At 32.6% G+C, this 18,223-nt stretch overlaps 1 protein-coding gene and 1 long non-coding RNA gene across 2 annotated transcripts; one reads left to right on the top strand and one right to left on the bottom strand.

Annotated features, from left to right (window-relative positions):
- The first annotated feature begins 5,151 nt into the window (after nt 1-5,151).
- Nucleotides 5,152-7,497, top strand: LOC146932928 (isoflavone 2'-hydroxylase-like). Its single transcript, XM_085704645.1, has 2 exons — nt 5,152-6,057; nt 6,655-7,497. The coding sequence occupies exons 1-2, from the start codon at nt 5,164-5,166 to the stop codon at nt 7,258-7,260; spliced, it is 1,500 nt and encodes a 499-aa protein (XP_085560771.1). The 5' UTR covers nt 5,152-5,163; the 3' UTR covers nt 7,261-7,497.
- Nucleotides 7,498-8,137: 640 nt separating this feature from the next.
- On the bottom strand, nt 8,138-10,163 carry LOC146932927 (uncharacterized). Its single transcript, XR_015007286.1, has 4 exons — nt 10,024-10,163; nt 9,762-9,934; nt 8,882-9,469; nt 8,138-8,577 (listed from the first exon to the last, which is right to left on the bottom strand). It is a non-coding gene; the product is annotated as an uncharacterized LOC146932927 (long non-coding RNA).
- Between the last annotated feature and the right edge of the window lie 8,060 nt (nt 10,164-18,223).

Below are 18,223 nucleotides of genomic sequence, written 5' to 3'. Positions count from 1 at the left end.
AGAGAGGATCAACACCATCTCCATTAAAAGTTTCATTTCCATATAATGGATTGGAAGGTCAGCGGATCGTCAACAACGGTTCATGTATTTTATTCTAACTTCTTATAGGAGGTGGTGTTGATCATCTAAAGAGAGTACTTTGACTGATGTTAGGTAATTTAGGAGAACAATTTAATATTTTGTAAATTTGGAGTCTTTAGGTGCCATACACTTTCAATTTTATGACCTAAAATAGTGGTTTTGTTGAAGAAAATCACAATACTAAAAAATTTATAATTTTTTTTTGACAAAAAAATATTATAATTTTTGAATAGTTTAATTATATTTAGTTACATCCACAACCCAAAACCAATGCTTAATGTGAGTATATTATATTATTCAGTCGATGAAATGATCATAGAAGGCAAATGAAAAAGTACAACGTAGATTATTACTCCCTCCGTCCCATATTACTTGACCTAGTTGACTCTGTCACGTATGCCAATGCACAATTTTAAACTTAAATTTCTTTAATAATCTAGTAGAAAAAATTACGAAAATTTGATATTTTGAAAATATTAACCGAGACGAATCTAACAACATCTTATATGCTATATTTTGTTTTTATATATTAGTAGAAAAATAGAGTCAAAGCATGTTACATGAATAGTGCAAATATTCTAAATAGGTCAAGTAATATGGGACGGAGGGAGTATAGTGTTGCCGGCAATGGAATCAAATCTTTTGTTTAACTTTATCAGTGATTCGATGATGAAAACAGACAATTTGCTCAGTCTCGTAATCAAAGTTTACGTGTCCAAAAGATGACATTAATCACTAAACTATAGTGAAAATGATATAAATAGAGTATATAAACGTTTGAAGGTTTCTACTCTGCAGATTTATTTTTTATAAGAGCTAATTTCTCTGAAGATGATTTATGTGTACAAATCAATAAATAATTGGACAGGGGCTTTGTTGAATGTATACAAATAAATTAGATATTTTTTTTTAAGGAACAAGTAAATTAGACTTGTATAATGCACAAATTTATTTTTTTATAATTAGATCACTAAGACATATCATATCATATCATATTTAATTCAAATAAAACTTATTGTTTAATGGTGAAAACAAATCTATATATGTATTACAAGACTTGTCTCATTGTGCATATGGCCTTTTCAGTATTTGGATTTAGAACTCAAACTCTGACGAATGGTTTGTATAAAATTTTCAAATGGCTTTTGTTATCATGTGATAATGTGACGGCATCACCTCCATTGAGTTCAAAACATGTAAGTGGGATTACATTCAGTTTGAATTCAAGACTCAAAATGTGATTTTTCAAAACTTAAAATTCAAATCCCTGACTCATAATGCAGGGAGATCAACATCAATGCACCCGATTTTGACAAATGCACCCAAGCAACTTATTATCAATGATATAAATAATACTTCTTCTTTCTTACAATCAGTGTCATGTTTGTAAAAAAAACAAAGTCACATTAAATTTTTAATATGATATTAATTATTATTATTATTTCCAACCTTGCCCTTTAATTAATATTACATGTATTACTTTTGGTATAATATTTTTTACTTTATATTTATGATAATTATGAATACATAAATACTTTATATGATTAATTTGGTAAAAATAGTCATTTTTTACACTACCTTCTACCAAACTCTGAATTATTAGAGTCTGATTTTGCCTTTGAACTGGAGGGTTAGCACAAAAAGAACTTATTCAACAAGAAAAATATAATAAATAACAAAACAATCAAAACAAAAAGTCTAAGTATATAAAGATTCAACCTATAAGGAATCTATAACTTATATGTAGAGGTAATCTAAAAAAATTATCCTAAGACAATGATAAACAGTTGTTGTGTGTGACTCAAAACCGTGTTGGAAGCATTCCTAGGAAAATGCAAGCCATTTTCATTCTAAAGCCACTACTTGTTTCTCAATAAAGCTGAAATGTGAGGCGGTTTCATTGCTTGACAAATCTTACGAACCACATGACTATTTCTTGAAGCACAAGGCAAACATGGTTTTTTTTTTCCACTTGTTTTGTTTTCTTGCTCGACAAGTTTGATGGACCGCAAAACTGTTTTTGAAGCTCAAGGCAAACTCAGTGATGCCTATATATACAAAACACTTGTTTTCAATTCTAACTTGAGGTAGGAGTGAAGCAAACTAGGCTTCACCAAAATAAATAATTCTTAGCTAGTCAAAAGTTAAGAATTGAGTGTTTTGTGGTAGACTTTTGGATTTTGAATCATTCTAAACACCTTGGAGAATGAAATCATTGAGTTTCCTATTCAAGAGAAGAGATTGAGAACACGGTAGAAATTAGGGTTTATGGTTGAAGGCTTATTTCTTGTAACCCTTGTATCGCTTTGTAAGATACTCATTGATAATGAATTGAAGAGATGCTCTCCCCCAAGACATAAGAAAATTTGGTCAGAAATGGATATACAAATATGCGGTGTTCGTTTGTTCGTTCTTCTTCTTTATCTTATTTCTTATTGTCATAGTTTTTTTGGTTATTGATTTCTACTAATTTTTCTTCACACATCATAGCATTGGTGTGAGTTTAATCAAATTCACAACAATTGACATCCACTGTTGGGAAATAAGAACAAAACATTAAGTAAGCACCATGTATACCAAGCGGGATATTGAAAATTTACCAGAGACAACAATTTTGGGTTATGGTAAATAAACAAGCAATCTTAATTAAACAAAAGTGTGCAGAAGCCTTGACGGGTGACACTGTATTTTTTGCTATCTTGTTGCAAGAAAGCAAAACCGAAATGGTGGATAAGTTCAAGAATGTCATTGTCTTGTGCTTCAGAGCTGAAATGGTAGACAAGGTCAGGAGTGTCATTGCCTTGTGCTTCAGAGATAAAGTTTTGAGAGAAGTCGCAAAGGAGCCAATCAGACATCAAAGTGGACTAAGTTAGAGTCATTGTATATGGCCAAATCATTAGCTCATAAACAATCTTGGAAACAACAACTCTACTCGTATAAAATGATGGAGTCAAAAACCATCACCGAACAATTGATAGAATTTAACAAGAATGTTGATGATTTGCGAATATTGAAGTAAGGATTGATGATATGAGGACAAAACTCTACTCTTGTTATCTTCATTCCCTAGATCCTTTGAGCACTTCAAAGATTATGGTAAAGAGGACATTGTCACCTTAGTGGAGGTCCAAGCGGCACAAAGAACGAATGAGTTAATTGAGCTTAACAACTTGAATGTTGATGATAGTGGCGAAGGCTTGAATGTCCCAATAGGAAGAGGTGAGAGTAGAGAAAATTTGCAAAATAAAAAGGTGGTGTCAAGTCGAAGTACACAAGTGTTTCAAGTGTCACCAAACCGACCACTTCAGTAAGGATTGTCCTAAGTGAGGGCAGTGATGACTTCGATCAAGTTGCATATGCCTTAAAGTATTTTGAGGATGTAGGTGTCCTAATAGTGTCATGTTGGGAGCTGGGGAAGAGATGAAGTATATCCCCTTGAAAATGACGACACATGCAAGTTGAGCTTCATGTAGAAGTGTGGTCGTCTAGAGCAATGTTAAACACTCAACATCAACTTAGAGAGTCGATGCTAAGAATAATCCAGAGCAATCTCAAGAGGCGATGATAAGAATACTCAACCAGCCTTTAAAGAGGACATTCCATTGAGTTTTGCAAGTTTCAAAGTGAAAGATATAATGAATATACACATTTAGAGGTTGAGGTAGAAACTTTAGGTGTGACTCCTATTATTATTATTATTATTATTATTATTATTATTATTATTATTATTATTATTTTTGGAGGGAGAAACTTAGTCCTAGTGTAAGAGACAAGTAAAAGAGGAATAGTCCTAGTGTAAGAGATAAGTAAAAGAGGAATATTGTTGCACCAAAACAATTAGATAAGAATACGGAGATCTTGTGTATTATTGTACTTTGATACATAGCTTTTTTTTTAGAGGACTTCCATACATAGCTTATCAATTGTCTATCACCACAAAAAACAAAAATTGTCTATGTCTATGAACACGTGTCTTGATTCTTTTTTTGTAACATCATGTGTTTTGATTCATAGCTCAAATAAAACTTCTTGTCATACGTAATCCTAAGGACTGCACTTAATTACGCAAATAAATATATATATTTTTCGTGTGAATTGAGTATTTTGCATAGAATTGTAGTGACTTTCGAGTCGGATACAATTATAATAGATGATAAAATTGTTTTTTAAAAAATTTAACATTGTTGCATTTTTAAAGTTAAATTGCAACGTAAAACCTTAAATTAAGTTGGAAGAAGTCCCTCACAACCTCTTCCAAATGCTCTTACGTGAACAAAGGTTTAATTTAGGATTACGAGGCAAATTAATCCCTATATTATAGAATTACAAGGTAAATTAATCCCTATGTTATAATGAATCGAAATTAATAAATAATCTAACTTATTCCATGCTTTGTGGCAATAATTGAATTGGGTCGCGAGTAAATCATTAGAGACTAAATTGAATATTTACTCTAATTATGATGTGCATATATGTAAGGTAATATCATTTATATTAATTTATTTTAATATACTTTCGATATAATATTATCTTATTATACTTTCTATATAGTATTATATTACGAAAAAAATATTAACTTAAATTTAATTATATTAAAAGTCTCATGAGAGCATTTATAAATTGGTGGATAATAGGAATCATCTTTGACATAACAGTATACACAATCAAATTCTACTTTTCATTACTTTTAATTATAAAATGAAAAATGAAGATATTAGCCTTGTTGCCTTGAATATTTTTATTTTCTTAAATTCAAGCTCAACTTTAAACATTTTGATTATTATTTTATAATACTTAAACTTATTTTTAAAATCATTATATAAAGATGATACAATGAAATTGACAACAAATAATTTTATATAAAGAAAAACAAGCTAATAGGTTAAAAAGTCTTTGTGTACGTAAATATACAATTAAATTAATTTCCCCTAATTTGTATGAACCAAAGTCATTGGTATGTCATGCACAATATCATCACCAAAAGAAAAATTGCATGGGTCGCACCATGCAGGGTGACTAGTCATATGAACAAACTATTATATAAGCATTTGAGAATCACAAGCTAAAACCACATCAAGAGCCATGGACATATTTTCCATCCTTTCCTACTCTCTCTTCTACCTTGCACTATTTTTCATCTTCAACCTTCTCTTCAAATCAAGAAAATTCAACAATCTCCCACCTGGCCCATTTTCCCTTCCCATAATTGGCAATCTCCACCACCTCAAACGTCCCCTCCACCACACCTTCAAAGGGTTATCTAAAAAATATGGTGATGTCATTTCACTTTGGTTTGGTTCACGTCTTGTAGTTGTTGTCTCTTCACCATCTTTAGTCCAAGAATGTTTTACAAAAAACGACGTTGTCCTAGCTAATAGACCCCGTTTTCTCTCCGGAAAATACATCTTCTACAACTATACCACCTTAGGATCAACAACCTACGGTGAACATTGGCGCAACCTTCGTCGCATTACCGCAATTGATGTCCTTTCAAACCACCGTATCAATAGTTCCTCCGGAATCCGAAGGGATGAGACTCAAAGGCTTGTAAAAAAGCTAGCTGAAGAATCGTCGTCTAAAGAGTTTGTCGAAGTAGAACTAAGATCTAGGTTCTTTGATATGACTTTCAATAACATAATGAGAATGATCTCGGGTAAGAGATACTATGGAGATGATTGTGACATGACGGATGCGGAAGAAGCTAAAGAATTTAGAGCAATGGTGACTGATTTGCTGAAATTGTCTGGGGCTAATAATAAGAATGATTTCTTGCCAATACTTAGGTTGATTGACTTTGAAAATTTGGAGAAGAGACTAAAGAAAATTAGTAGCAAAACTGATACATTCTTGAGAGGACTCATTCAAGAACAACGCAACAAAAACCAGCATACAAATACTATGATAGATCATCTTCTAAGTTTACAAGAATCACAACCTGAGTATTATACTGATCAAATCATCAAAGGCCTTGCTCTGGTAATAATAATTTTCTATGCTAGTCTTATTTTCTTTATTACTAATAATATATTTGGGTTAAACATATTCTTGATTCTTGTAAATCACGACTGTTTAACTTTAGTACCTATAATATGTTATTTTTTTAGTAGCGTAAATTACAAAAACTATGTGCTTTTAATAGTTACGTTGAGGACTAAAAACACAATTTTTTTGTTAAGTAATAGTGGGGTTGAGTAGCGTTTGAGTTAAGATAATTATAATCAAACAAATGCGTAAATATTAATCAAACAACTACTTTCGTCGGCGTTTTTCGTTAATAAGATTTAGTTATTATAATTATAGGTGATAGAAAATAATTTTTTCTTCAAAAAATAACTCATTTAACCGTTAATTTAAAGATTTTGTGTACTAATACACTCAAAATTTTGGGCATACCATAGAATTTGCCCTAACATTAACCATTACAAAAAAAAGACAAATAAATAATACTTTAAAATAAATTTAAATAATTTTGATTTATTAAAAATATATTTGTTTGCATATAGGAAAGCATCACTATATATCATTAATCATTTTTTTTTACTTGGATTTGGATTTGGATTGTTTTGCTTGTAGGGTATGCTTCTTGCTGGAACAGATTCATCAGCTGTAACTTTAGAGTGGGCATTATCTTGTGTATTGACTCATCCAGAGGTACTAGAGACGGCAAGGTATGAAATAGAAACCAATGTAGGTCAAGACCGTTTGTTGGATGAATCTGACCTACCAAAACTCCCTTACCTTAAAAATATCATCTACGAGACACTTAGGTTGTACACTCCTGCTCCATTGTCATTGCCACACTCTTCTTCAGATGATTGTATTATTGGAGGATACAAAGTTCCACGAGACACTATATTGCTTGTTAATGCTTGGTCCATTCATAGAGACCCTAAGAGTTGGAGTGAAGCCACAAGTTTCAAGCCTGAGAGGTTTGAGAAAGAAGGAGAGTTAGACAAGTTAATTGCATTTGGGTTAGGAAGAAGGGCTTGTCCAGGAGAAGTGTTGGCTATGCGTGCAATAAGCTTGACTTTGGGTTTATTGATTCAATGCTTTGATTGGAAAAGAATGGATGAAAAGGAGATTGATATGAGAGAAGAAAGTGGTTTCACCTTGTCAAGATTAGTCCCATTAAAGGCTATGTATAAAGCCCGTCCAGTCATCAAAAAATTTGTGGAGTAATCATATGCTAATGACTTGTCTAGAATAAAATGAAATATGTAATTATCAAATAAGTTTACATGAGTCATTCATATGTAGGCAAATATATGCATTAGCATCATCCATACTAGAGAGCAAAATGGATTCACCTTATCAAGATGAGAGTAACCCAATCCAACTTGTGGAGTAATTTGTTACGAGTTAATGTGGATCATAGTTATATACAATAAAATGATGGATGTAATTTCCTTTTGTTTTTGTATAATTAATCTTCCTTTTGAATTTTGATATGACACTAAGGCATGGATTATTTTGTTATAATAAAATAATAATGGCCCAAAAATGGAATCGAGCTAAATAGGCTAAGTTTTTTTTTGGTTTATGACAAAAATAATTGACTCAAAATTTCACAAAGTATGTACGGGGATCCTTGATCCCACAATACTAACCACATTTTATATGTCATGACAAGTTTAACCTTAGCATCACTTGTTGTGAAAGTAGATCCACATTTAAATGTTGTTTTTACTGCTTGTATCACTCTTTGTGGACCGTTACCAATCCGTCAAACCAACCCCACCAACTGTAAGTAGTCGCTATGCTTATTCTTTTAGCCAAATTGATTTAAGATCTTTAGTATATATAGGAAGTTGAATCTCCTTTAATATAAGAAAAAAACATGTTGTGGAAAACCCACTTATGCCCTAATCTCTTTTTAATGCAATCATCTCAAATTTTGGGGTAAAACTGATATTTTCTTCTTAAATATGTGAAATTTCCCATTATGTCCTATGCTTATGAACTACCACGTACAGGAATAAAGGGCAAATGAAGTCTTAATATGTTTTTAAAGTTACTTTGTTGAATATAATATGTTTTTAAACTTGCTTGCACATGCTGAACAATAAAAAAATCATCATGCCCATACCAATGTGAAACAATAATTACAAATATAGTGATTGTGAAGCACCAACCGCATTACATGGGAGAGCTTCTCAGCTGTCTTTTCTCCCAATAAAAAAATCACATATCATGCCCATACCAATGAGATAAGTTGTATAACTAATAAACTAATATGCCTATATCAAATTATTTTGGCTCTCAAATATCAATTTCAAATTTCAAATTCTCATACATAAGTTTTCAACATCTTTCATTCTTTCCTCAAACAATACCTCTTTCGCAATTTATTTCTCTCTCTCTACTAACCTTTCATTTCAAATTTCATTTACTTCCTCATGTATCTTCTTCTATCATTTTGTTCTTCATTTTCATCATGTCTTTGTAATCTTAAACTCCAATCTGTTTTTGCAGAAAAGTTGAAAAAAACATTCTTCTCTGCACAAACAAAAAAAACACCGGTAAGTACAATAACACCAATTTTGTATCTATACATATTCATTCTTTTTTTATTCTATTCATATCATCTTTAACAAACAATCATGTTTGTTCTTCCTTAGGTTCATAACCACACAAATTCTACAAATAGGTAAATAAGTTTCTATTTTTCTTCAACTTCTTCCTTTTCAATATTGATGCAACACAAAATTCTAATAACTGAACATTAATTAAAATACACGTCACACTTTCTTCTTTCTTCTGTAAATATAAAACAAAAGATGACAAATTATTGTTACAATACCTTTTTACGAATCAAATGAAGTTTTTATCTCTCCAACAAATGTTCTTTTTGCAGGTAACTCAATTGATGTTGTTGTTGTCCATCCAGGTAACTCATTGTGATATTTTTTTTGAACAAGAAACATGTCCATTAAGAAATCCGGAAATAGGAAAAAAGATAAGCACCAAATTTAAGTCCATTTAAGTTTAATTAATGAGTATTTTGTTCCAGTAGCAGGCTAACAGCAACACCATTTTTTCTCTACCAAATTATGTCTTTTTGTTAACAAATCATAACTATTAACAAAGAAAGTAGAGAAAAATAACGAGATAACAACATAAATCTAGATGTTTATTGTTTTTTACAGAACTCTAAAATTATTTACTGTGAGGGAAAATTCATAACATGTTATTACTTATTACTATATGATGAAGAAACATAGATCCAAAAAAAATTTCAAGAATAAAATCTTACACTTCTCTCATTAAGAGCTTTTGTTCACTTTATCCTCTTATACATTTTACTAAACTTCATATTCTGTTCTTCCACTTAATGTTGCAGGAGATGTACAAGTTGCTCATTCTCCAGTCAACAGTAGAGCCCGATGTTCTGTAAAATAAGCCGATGTTAATTTAATTGATTTAATCATAGATCTGAATTTAAACAAAAAAATACATATAGAACAGTTGAAAACAACAAATTTATTTAAACATGAGATCATTTAAACATAAAATCCAAAAAGAAATTATTTATTTCTGTTTTTAGTGTAGATGTAAATATTTTATTTTTATTGATTTAATCATAGATCTGATTTTAAACAAAAAAATATATATAAAACAGTTGAAAACAACAAATTTTTTTAAACATGAGATCATTTATACATATGAATATGAAAGCTGACCTTAAGGGCATATCAGCGGCGAACACGGTTTTTGCCATGGCGGTTTCTGGTACGGTGGTTGCCGGCGTACTTGCTTTGTTTAAAAAAAATTCTTCATGGGTTTTGTAGAGGAAATATAATAGAGTATTTCTATGGTGAAAGTTTTGTGAAAAAAGATTTGTGTTGTTCAAGATCTGCGTTAGAAGTTGGTGATTGAAAAATTAGAAATATCTCAGATATGAAAATAAATTTGATAGATAGATAGAGGATGGAGATATGATACAGATGACGCTGTTATGGTAGCCATCGGTGACCGGAATATGGTGGAGAACGTCCAATTTTCACATGGTGGCTGATGGTGGTGGCTGTTATCACTAAAGAGAAAGGAGAAAAAGTATCTAATATGAGAGATATATAAACTAAAATGTCACTGACTAAATTAATACTAATACACGAGACATGTTATCGTTGATACATAGTTTATAATAATTATAATGCACGGCCATGTGTAAAACTTGAAGACTATTACATTACAACACGTGCCATGTGGTTATTAATATAAATTTTTGAATAATTTAAGAGTAAAATCAATTGTAGAAAACAAAAACTATAAATTGTAGCTTCAAGTTGAATAATTTGTACAATCAAAATCAATTATACTTTAAATCATCCCAACATCATAAAATCAATTATACAACATGTGATAAGTTGTCTCTAATATAAATTTTCAAATAACTATTATACATGAGAAGAGTTGTCGTTAATAAATATCCATCAATAATTATGTTACACGGATAAATTATCGATAATAAAAATTAGAAACAAATATTATACACGGGATAAGTTGTTCATAATAAAAATATAACAACTTCTTACTCTTTCATAATGGGAGAAGTTGTTCAAAATAAATATTATACACGGGAGAAGTTTCCTCTGATATGCCTTTTGTACATGCTATTAATGCATTATTATCTAAATTTTCCATGAAATAATTTAAATATTAAACTCTTACTGAACCCGTGCGTTAGTAAATACAATACAATACAATATTTATATACAAATATCATATATTTTAGATAAGGACATAATTGTAATTGTATTGTATAGACGGGACAAATTGTCGTTAGTAAATACAATACAATACAATATTTATATACAAATATCATATATTTTAGTTTTAAGTGTATAAACAATCAATATCTAAACTATCATTATAAAATAAATTATAAATAAATACCATACATTCAAGTTTTTAAACAATCAATATTTTTATAAATAAATACCATATATATATGTTACATATATCAAACAAATTTTTATAAACTATCAATATCTAAACTATCATTATCCAAAAAAATTATAAAAAATAACATATATTCAAGTTTTTAATGTAAAAATCGTCCACCCCGACAGGTACCCGTGCGTCAGCACGGGTATTCTTACTAGTTATTGGTAAAAAGATTGTTACATTGGTTCACTTAATTGGTCCCTTTCATTGACTTATTCCCTCTCATTGGTTTGTTTTAGAATCTATAAGGGTGTGGCAAAAAGAGATGTTACTTTAAGAAATGAGCTCTTTCATTTCTTGAATAATAACATCATAAATGTGATAAGTCATGGGAGGACTCAAAATGAGATTGATGCACGCAAGAGAGTCTGAATAACAAACCAACTGATTGATACCTTTATCCTTGGCTAAGGTCAGACAAATAATGTCGGTTGATCCTGGAATGTAACTGAAAATACCAGATAAGAAGAAACCGACACCATTTCGAAGGACTCCCCCAAACACGGATCTGGTAGGTGGGTGACCCATGGCAGCTGCCATCGTCATTAAGGATGGTACACTCATAATTATTATTATTCCATTTGACACAGCGGTCAGCTGAAGCAACAATATCATTGGAGTAGCACTTGGATTTGATAGTCTCAACCATACTGTGGATGTTGAAAGAGAGTGTTGTAAAGACCAGGTTTCACTGTTCAAGCACATCAAATTTTGGTGCCTCCATGTCCATCAAATATCTGCTGAGAAAATGGGAGCCTTCAATCCCAAAGTCCCCTCTCTAAGTCAATCACGAACAGACATGATAGAAAAAAATATCTTAGTTAATGAACCCGAGATGACGCCAAATGAGTTTAGAGTAGTAGTTGCAATCTCTAACACAATGGAGAAAGGTTTTTATTAGTTTAAGAACTAATTACATGCATAATCCTTCAAAAAAAACTAATTAGATGCATAAAAAAATTATAATTTAAACTATGATTATGGAAGGGTTAAAAGAACCAAAAAAAATTACAAGTAAATGTTAATTGTCAAGTCGTTAAAATTCGAACTCTGAACCTCCTTCTCAAGTTTATTGGAGTGTTTTAGTTCGACCACTTGAGTTACACATTGAAAGAAGTTACATACATTTTTTTTAGCAAACATACATATATTTATTGCTTGGAAATTCTAGAATGAAAACTGCATGATTATTTTGTATAAAATAATTACATATTTTATTTAACAAATTTATAATTGGATAGGGCTTTGTCGAACGTATTCAAATAAATTAGTCTTGCATCATGTACAAATTTATTATTTATAATTAGATCAATAAAACATATCATATCGTATTTAATCCAAATTAAACTTATTGATTCGATGGTGAAAACAAATTTATATATAATATAAGAGTTGTCTCACTTATGGTATCATTGAATTGGGTATTGAAGTATCATTTGACCCTTTTCAGCATTTAGACTTAGACCTCAAACTCTGACTAATCGTTCGTATAAAATTTTCAAATGGCTTTAGCTATCATGTGATAATGTGACGGCATCACCTCCTTTGAGTTCAAAACATGTAAGTGGGATTACGTTCAGTTTGAATTCAAGACTCAAAATGTGATTTTTCAAAACTTAAAATTCAAATCCCTGACTCGTAATGTAGGGAGATCTTTCCTTGTAAGTTGAAGTGAGTTCTTTTCTGCCTATTGCAATCAATGGATGTCTAGGGACAAATGATTGTATTAGTGCTGACATTTTTTAAGGCAATTTTATGAATTTATTTTATTAGACATCTAAGATAAGTTTGATGAATTGGTTTGTCAATATTCTCAAAGTATCATTGTTTTTACGGTCTTCTTACAATATACTCCCTCTGGTCACATTTATAAGCAAAAAAACACTTTTTAGATTCATTCAATACTTAATGTATTTGGTCAATAATATAGACCAAATACATTATGTATTCAGTGAACCTAAAAAGTGCTTTTTTACTTATAAATGTGACCGGAGGGAGTAGCACTTTATAATCTAATTATACTTTTAAAGTGTAAACCTAGGTACCGCAAATGTGATAGATTGTGTAAAGAGTCACTAGAAAATCTATACTGATGATATAGTTTTTAAGGGGAGGAACTTATGGGATTTTATTTTTTAAATTTTTAGCTTTCCAATTAGATTCATAGAGTAAAGAGAAACTAAAATATTAGTTCACATGGATTGATCGTACCTTCAATAAGTCACACCTGAATTATTTGTGTATTGACTTACTTCAACTGTTATAAAAAAATATGCTATATTTCCGAATTAGAGGATGCATCAAGTATGACAGATGGATTATGATAGAAGAAAAAGTATGTGCAAAGTTGCTACAAAGCTATAAAATTATATGTATAAATTAATTAGTGGATCTAATTATTATATAGCTTGTAGTAGTAGACTTTGTTACTTTAAACATGCTTGTTATATTGTTAATGTCACTTTTTAGGGCATGATCTTGTAGATATAACTTCATTATTTTGTAGCTTTAGACTAATTTCGATTATCCGAACGATCGCTACTGTGAAAATGTTTGTTATGTTAATGCATTATGATATTTGTGGTTGGTTTGATGTGTGATTTTAGTCTTAGGTGCAACACAAGGTAGTATGTGTAGGCCCGAAAGAGGAAAAAATAAAAGTTGCAGATTAGCGTTGGATGATCCGACTCTATAAGATTTAGTTGACTTTTGAATATTGACTTTAGTATCGGTAGGCCGACTCTATACGATTTGGACACTTGAGTGTGTTGGAACAAAATGTGTTTAACAATAAACCTTAAAGAGTTTTGATGATAACAAGGTATTAAAAATTGTAAATTGGATTAGCTAATATTTGTTCAAGTGTACAGGACCATAAGTATAAAGTTACATCATCATTGGTTCTGAATGAGCAAATAAAGAGCTATGGAAACAACAAAAATTTGAAGCTTGGACGCTCCTGAAGGCAACTTGCTCCTGAAGAAAAAGCGCTCCTGAAGTCAAGCTGCTCCTGAAGAAATAGCGCTCCTGAAGTAAGCTGCTCCTGAAGAATAGTGCTCCTGAAGACAAGAGGTCCAGAAGTCACATCATCAGAAGCTGCATCATCAGAAGCTGCAGAAGTCATCTCATCAGAAGCTGCATCATCAGAAGCTGCATCATCAGAAGCTGCCTCATCAGAAGTCATTTCACCAGAAGCTGAATATCAACTGGATTTGCAAAGAATCAAGAATTGAAGAATCATCAATGCAAAAGCTGTCTATTGGATTCGAAAACACAAACAAAGGATTAGTGGAGCTTGCAACGGTCATTTCAAAGGTGTTTGAAGGTATGTGTTTGCAATTTGGACGAAAGCGTTGACATTGTACTTTGTACGAATTGTACAACCACGTTCTCCACTACTCTGTTTTGTGTCTGCACTTCAAGACAAGAAAACAGCTCCAGAATACGGTTTCGCCTGCATAGATGTTCCTTTGGATAAGGAATGGATTTCAAATTTGTTCTTCATAGGACAACAACCAAATCAGGCAAAAGATCATTGGTGAAAGATCAAGCTTCAACAACGACTATTTGGTGTGCTGGCAATTTCACAACGTCTCTTTCACACCTCTATATAAAGGAGTGAAGACCTAGAGATTTGGTAATGCAAGAACGCTGAACGAAAGACTCACAAGATTTTCACAAGTACCAAACCTCTGCTGAAATTGTTCTGCATTCACTTAGAATTTCTGTGTCTCAAAGTCATATCTTAGAAATTCTTAAGTCCATTGAGTCTGTATCTGATTTGTATTGCGAGCACCTCTGATTGTATATCAAGTGTTCAACCTTAAACAATTTTCTGTGTAATTTTGTTTAGTTAGGAAGTCTCTTGCAGTTGTGCTTGAGCAGGAAGTCTCTTGATTGTGTTCTTGAGCAAAGGAAGTCTCTTGCTTGTGTGCTTGAGCATTGGAAGTCTCTTGCTTGTGTGCTTGAGCATTTGTAATCAGATATTACTCATAGTGAAATCTCCTTGGAAGTGCAAGGGGGACTGGACTACTTCCGGATTGTGGAAGGAACCAGTATAATTGCTTTGTGTCGTTCTTCTTCTCTCTCTCTGTTTTATTCCGCTGCATTTAGATTCTGATCATCACTTCAGAAGCTGTCTCACTTAGCTTCTGATCAGTGTATTCAGTTGTTTAGAGAAACGAAGAATTTTTCAAAACACAATTCAACCCCCCTTCTTGTGTTTTTTTCTCACCTTCAATTGGTATCTAGAGCCTTGGTCTGTTGTGTATCACTTAACCGTGCAACAGTCAAAGATCTGAGAAAAACATGACTACTCCTCCTCCTGATGGTGATACTAGCTATAAAAATGTCTCACATGATTATAGTGATAGTAAGAAAACCAGTGTTGGAAAAGTTCCAAAGTTCAATGGAGATGCTGAAGAGTTCTCTTGGTGGAAGACCAATTTTTACAGTTACATCATGAGCCTAGATGAAGAATTGTGGGATATTCTGGAAGACGGCGTTGGTGGTTTAGTCCTTGATGAAGAAGGAGCTGCTGTGGATAGAAAGAAACATACTCCAGAACTGAGGAAACTTTACAAGAAGCATCATATTATCAGAGGAGCTCTTGTCACTGCCATACCCAAAGCAGAATACATGAAGATGAGTGACAAATCCACTGCTAAAGCTATGTTTGCTTCTCTCTGTTCAAATTATGAAGGGAGCAAGAAGGTCAAAGAAGCAAAGGCTCTCCTGCTTGTACATCAGTATGAGTTATTCAAAATGAAGGATGATGAAACTATTGAGGAGATGTACTCAAGGTTTCAAACCTTAGTTTCTGGTCTACAGATTCTAAAGAAGAGCTATGTTGCTTCTGATCATGTAAGCAAGATTCTCAGAAGCTTACCTGTCAGATGGAGACCGAAGGTGACTGCCATTGAGGAAGCTAAAGATTTAAACACTTTAAGTGTCGAAGATCTTGTTAGTTCTCTCAAAGTTCATGAGTTAAGTCTTAATGAACATGAGTCTACTAAGAAGAGTAAATCAATAGCTCTTCCATCCAAAGGCAAGTCATCAAAAGCTCTCAAAGTGGTTGAATCTGAAGAGGAAGAACAGTCAAGTTCAGATTCTGAACCAGATGCTGCAGAAATGGCCATGCTCTCAAACAGACTTCAATATCTGGCCAAGAAGAACAGAAAGTTTCTCTCCAGAAGGGGTAACTCCAGAAGCTCAAGGAAAGAAGATCAGAAGGGATGCTTCAACTGTAAGAAGCCAGGTCACTTCATTGCTGAATGCCCTGATCTTCAAAGAGAAAAGTCAAAGGACAAGTCAAAGAGGTCTACATTCAAACCAAGCAAATTCAAGAAGCAGATTAAGCAGAGTTTAATGGCAACCTGGGATGATTTGGGTAGTGAATCTGGATCTGATAAAGAGGAAGCTGATGAAGATGCAAAGGTAGCTGTTGGGTTGGTAGCAACAGCAACTTCAGAAGCTGGGTCAAATTCAGACTCAGAAGATGAAAATGAGGTATATTCCAAAATTCCCAGAGATGAACTTGTTGAGTCACTTAAAGAACTTCTTACACATTTTGAAGTAAGAACCAATGAGTTGAAGGATTTAAAAGAAAAATATGCTGATTTGGTACAACAGCAAAAATCAACTTTATTGGATCTGAAAGCTTCTGAACAAGGACTTAGGGGCTTTGACTTCATGTGTAAAACATATGAAGATCAGCTCAGGTTCTTATGTCAGAAGCTACAAGAAAAGTGTAATGAAAAACCTTTAAGTAACCATGAAATTGCTCTTGAAGATTTTATTATATCTGGCATTGACAGAAGCAGAGTGGCTTCTATGATTTATAGCATTTACAAGAACAATGGCAGAGGAATTGGCTTTCCAGAAGTGAAACTGGAGAAAACCAATCTAAAGTCTTGTTGTGAATGCATCAAGGAAGGTCTGAAAACATTCTTTGTACCAGAAGGGGCTGAGTTGGAAACTGTTGTTCAATCAGAACCTGAAGCTTCTAGTTCTAAGGCTAAGATTACTTCAAAGCCAAAGAACTCTAAGTCAAAGGCTATGATCAAATCTGATTCCAAAACTTCAAAGGTTAGGATCCTGAAAAGATCAGAACCTATTCCTCAGAGTCTGGTGAAACCAAAATCTGGGGTTCTGAAGTCTAAGTTTCAGAAGAAGACAGTTACTACTTCTGAAGTACCAAAACCTAAGGTGATGGTTAATCAAAAGCAATCCAACTCACAGCACAATGTACAAGAAGTGAAGAGTAAAGCCTTATGTACTAACCTTCCAGGACCCATAGAGCAATGGGTACCTAAATCTAAAAATGTCAATGATGCAGGTATGTCTAAGAGCAGTGCCAAAGCAAAGATCATGGTACCTAGACAGTGGTTGCTCAAGACACATGACAGGAGACAAGTCCATGTTCCTCAGCCTAACAATGAAAGAGGGAGGAAATGTGAAATTTGGAGGCAACCAGTCAGGCAAGATCATAGGTACAGGAACTATTGGTAACTCCTCTACCTCGATTAATAATGTATGGTTGGTAGATGGTCTTGAACATAACCTTTTGAGCATTAGTCAATTTTGTGATAATGGTTATGATGTGTTTTTTGAAAAACCCAACTGTACAGTAATCAACAAGGAAGACAAATCCATTGTGTTCAAAGGAAAGAGAGTTGACAATGTCTATAAAATCAATTTTTCTGAACTGGCTGATCAGAAGGTGATTTGCCTACTATCAGTGAATGATAAGAAATGGATGTGGCACAGAAGGTTGGGACATGCTAACTGGAGGTTAATCTCTAAGCTTAGTAAGTTACAACTGGTGAAAGGGCTACCAGACATTGACTATCATTCAGATGCACTCTGTGGTGCATGTCAGAGAGGGAAAATTGTGAAATCATCTTTTAAAACAAAAGATATTGTTTCAACCTCAAGACCTTTAGAATTACTCCATATTGATTTATTTGGACCAGTAAGTACTGCATCCTTATATGGAAGTAGATATGGATTAGTCATTGTTGATGATTACAGCAGATGGACTTGGGTGAAATTCATAAAGAGTAAAGATGTTGCGTGTGATGTATTCAGTAGCTTCTGCACTCAAATTCAATCTGAAAAAGAATCAAAAATTTTGAAAGTCAGAAGTGATCATGGTGGAGAATTTGAAAATGAGCCATTTGAAGCTTTTTGTGAA

Source organism: Medicago sativa, chromosome 4 (assembly GCF_051527215.1).
Source record: "Medicago sativa cultivar Bolivia chromosome 4, Bolivia_mono, whole genome shotgun sequence".
Classification (NCBI taxonomy): Eukaryota; Viridiplantae; Streptophyta; class Magnoliopsida; order Fabales; family Fabaceae; genus Medicago; species Medicago sativa.
The sequence above is the reverse complement of the archived record's forward strand: the minus strand, read 5'-3'. Positions and strand labels throughout refer to the sequence as shown.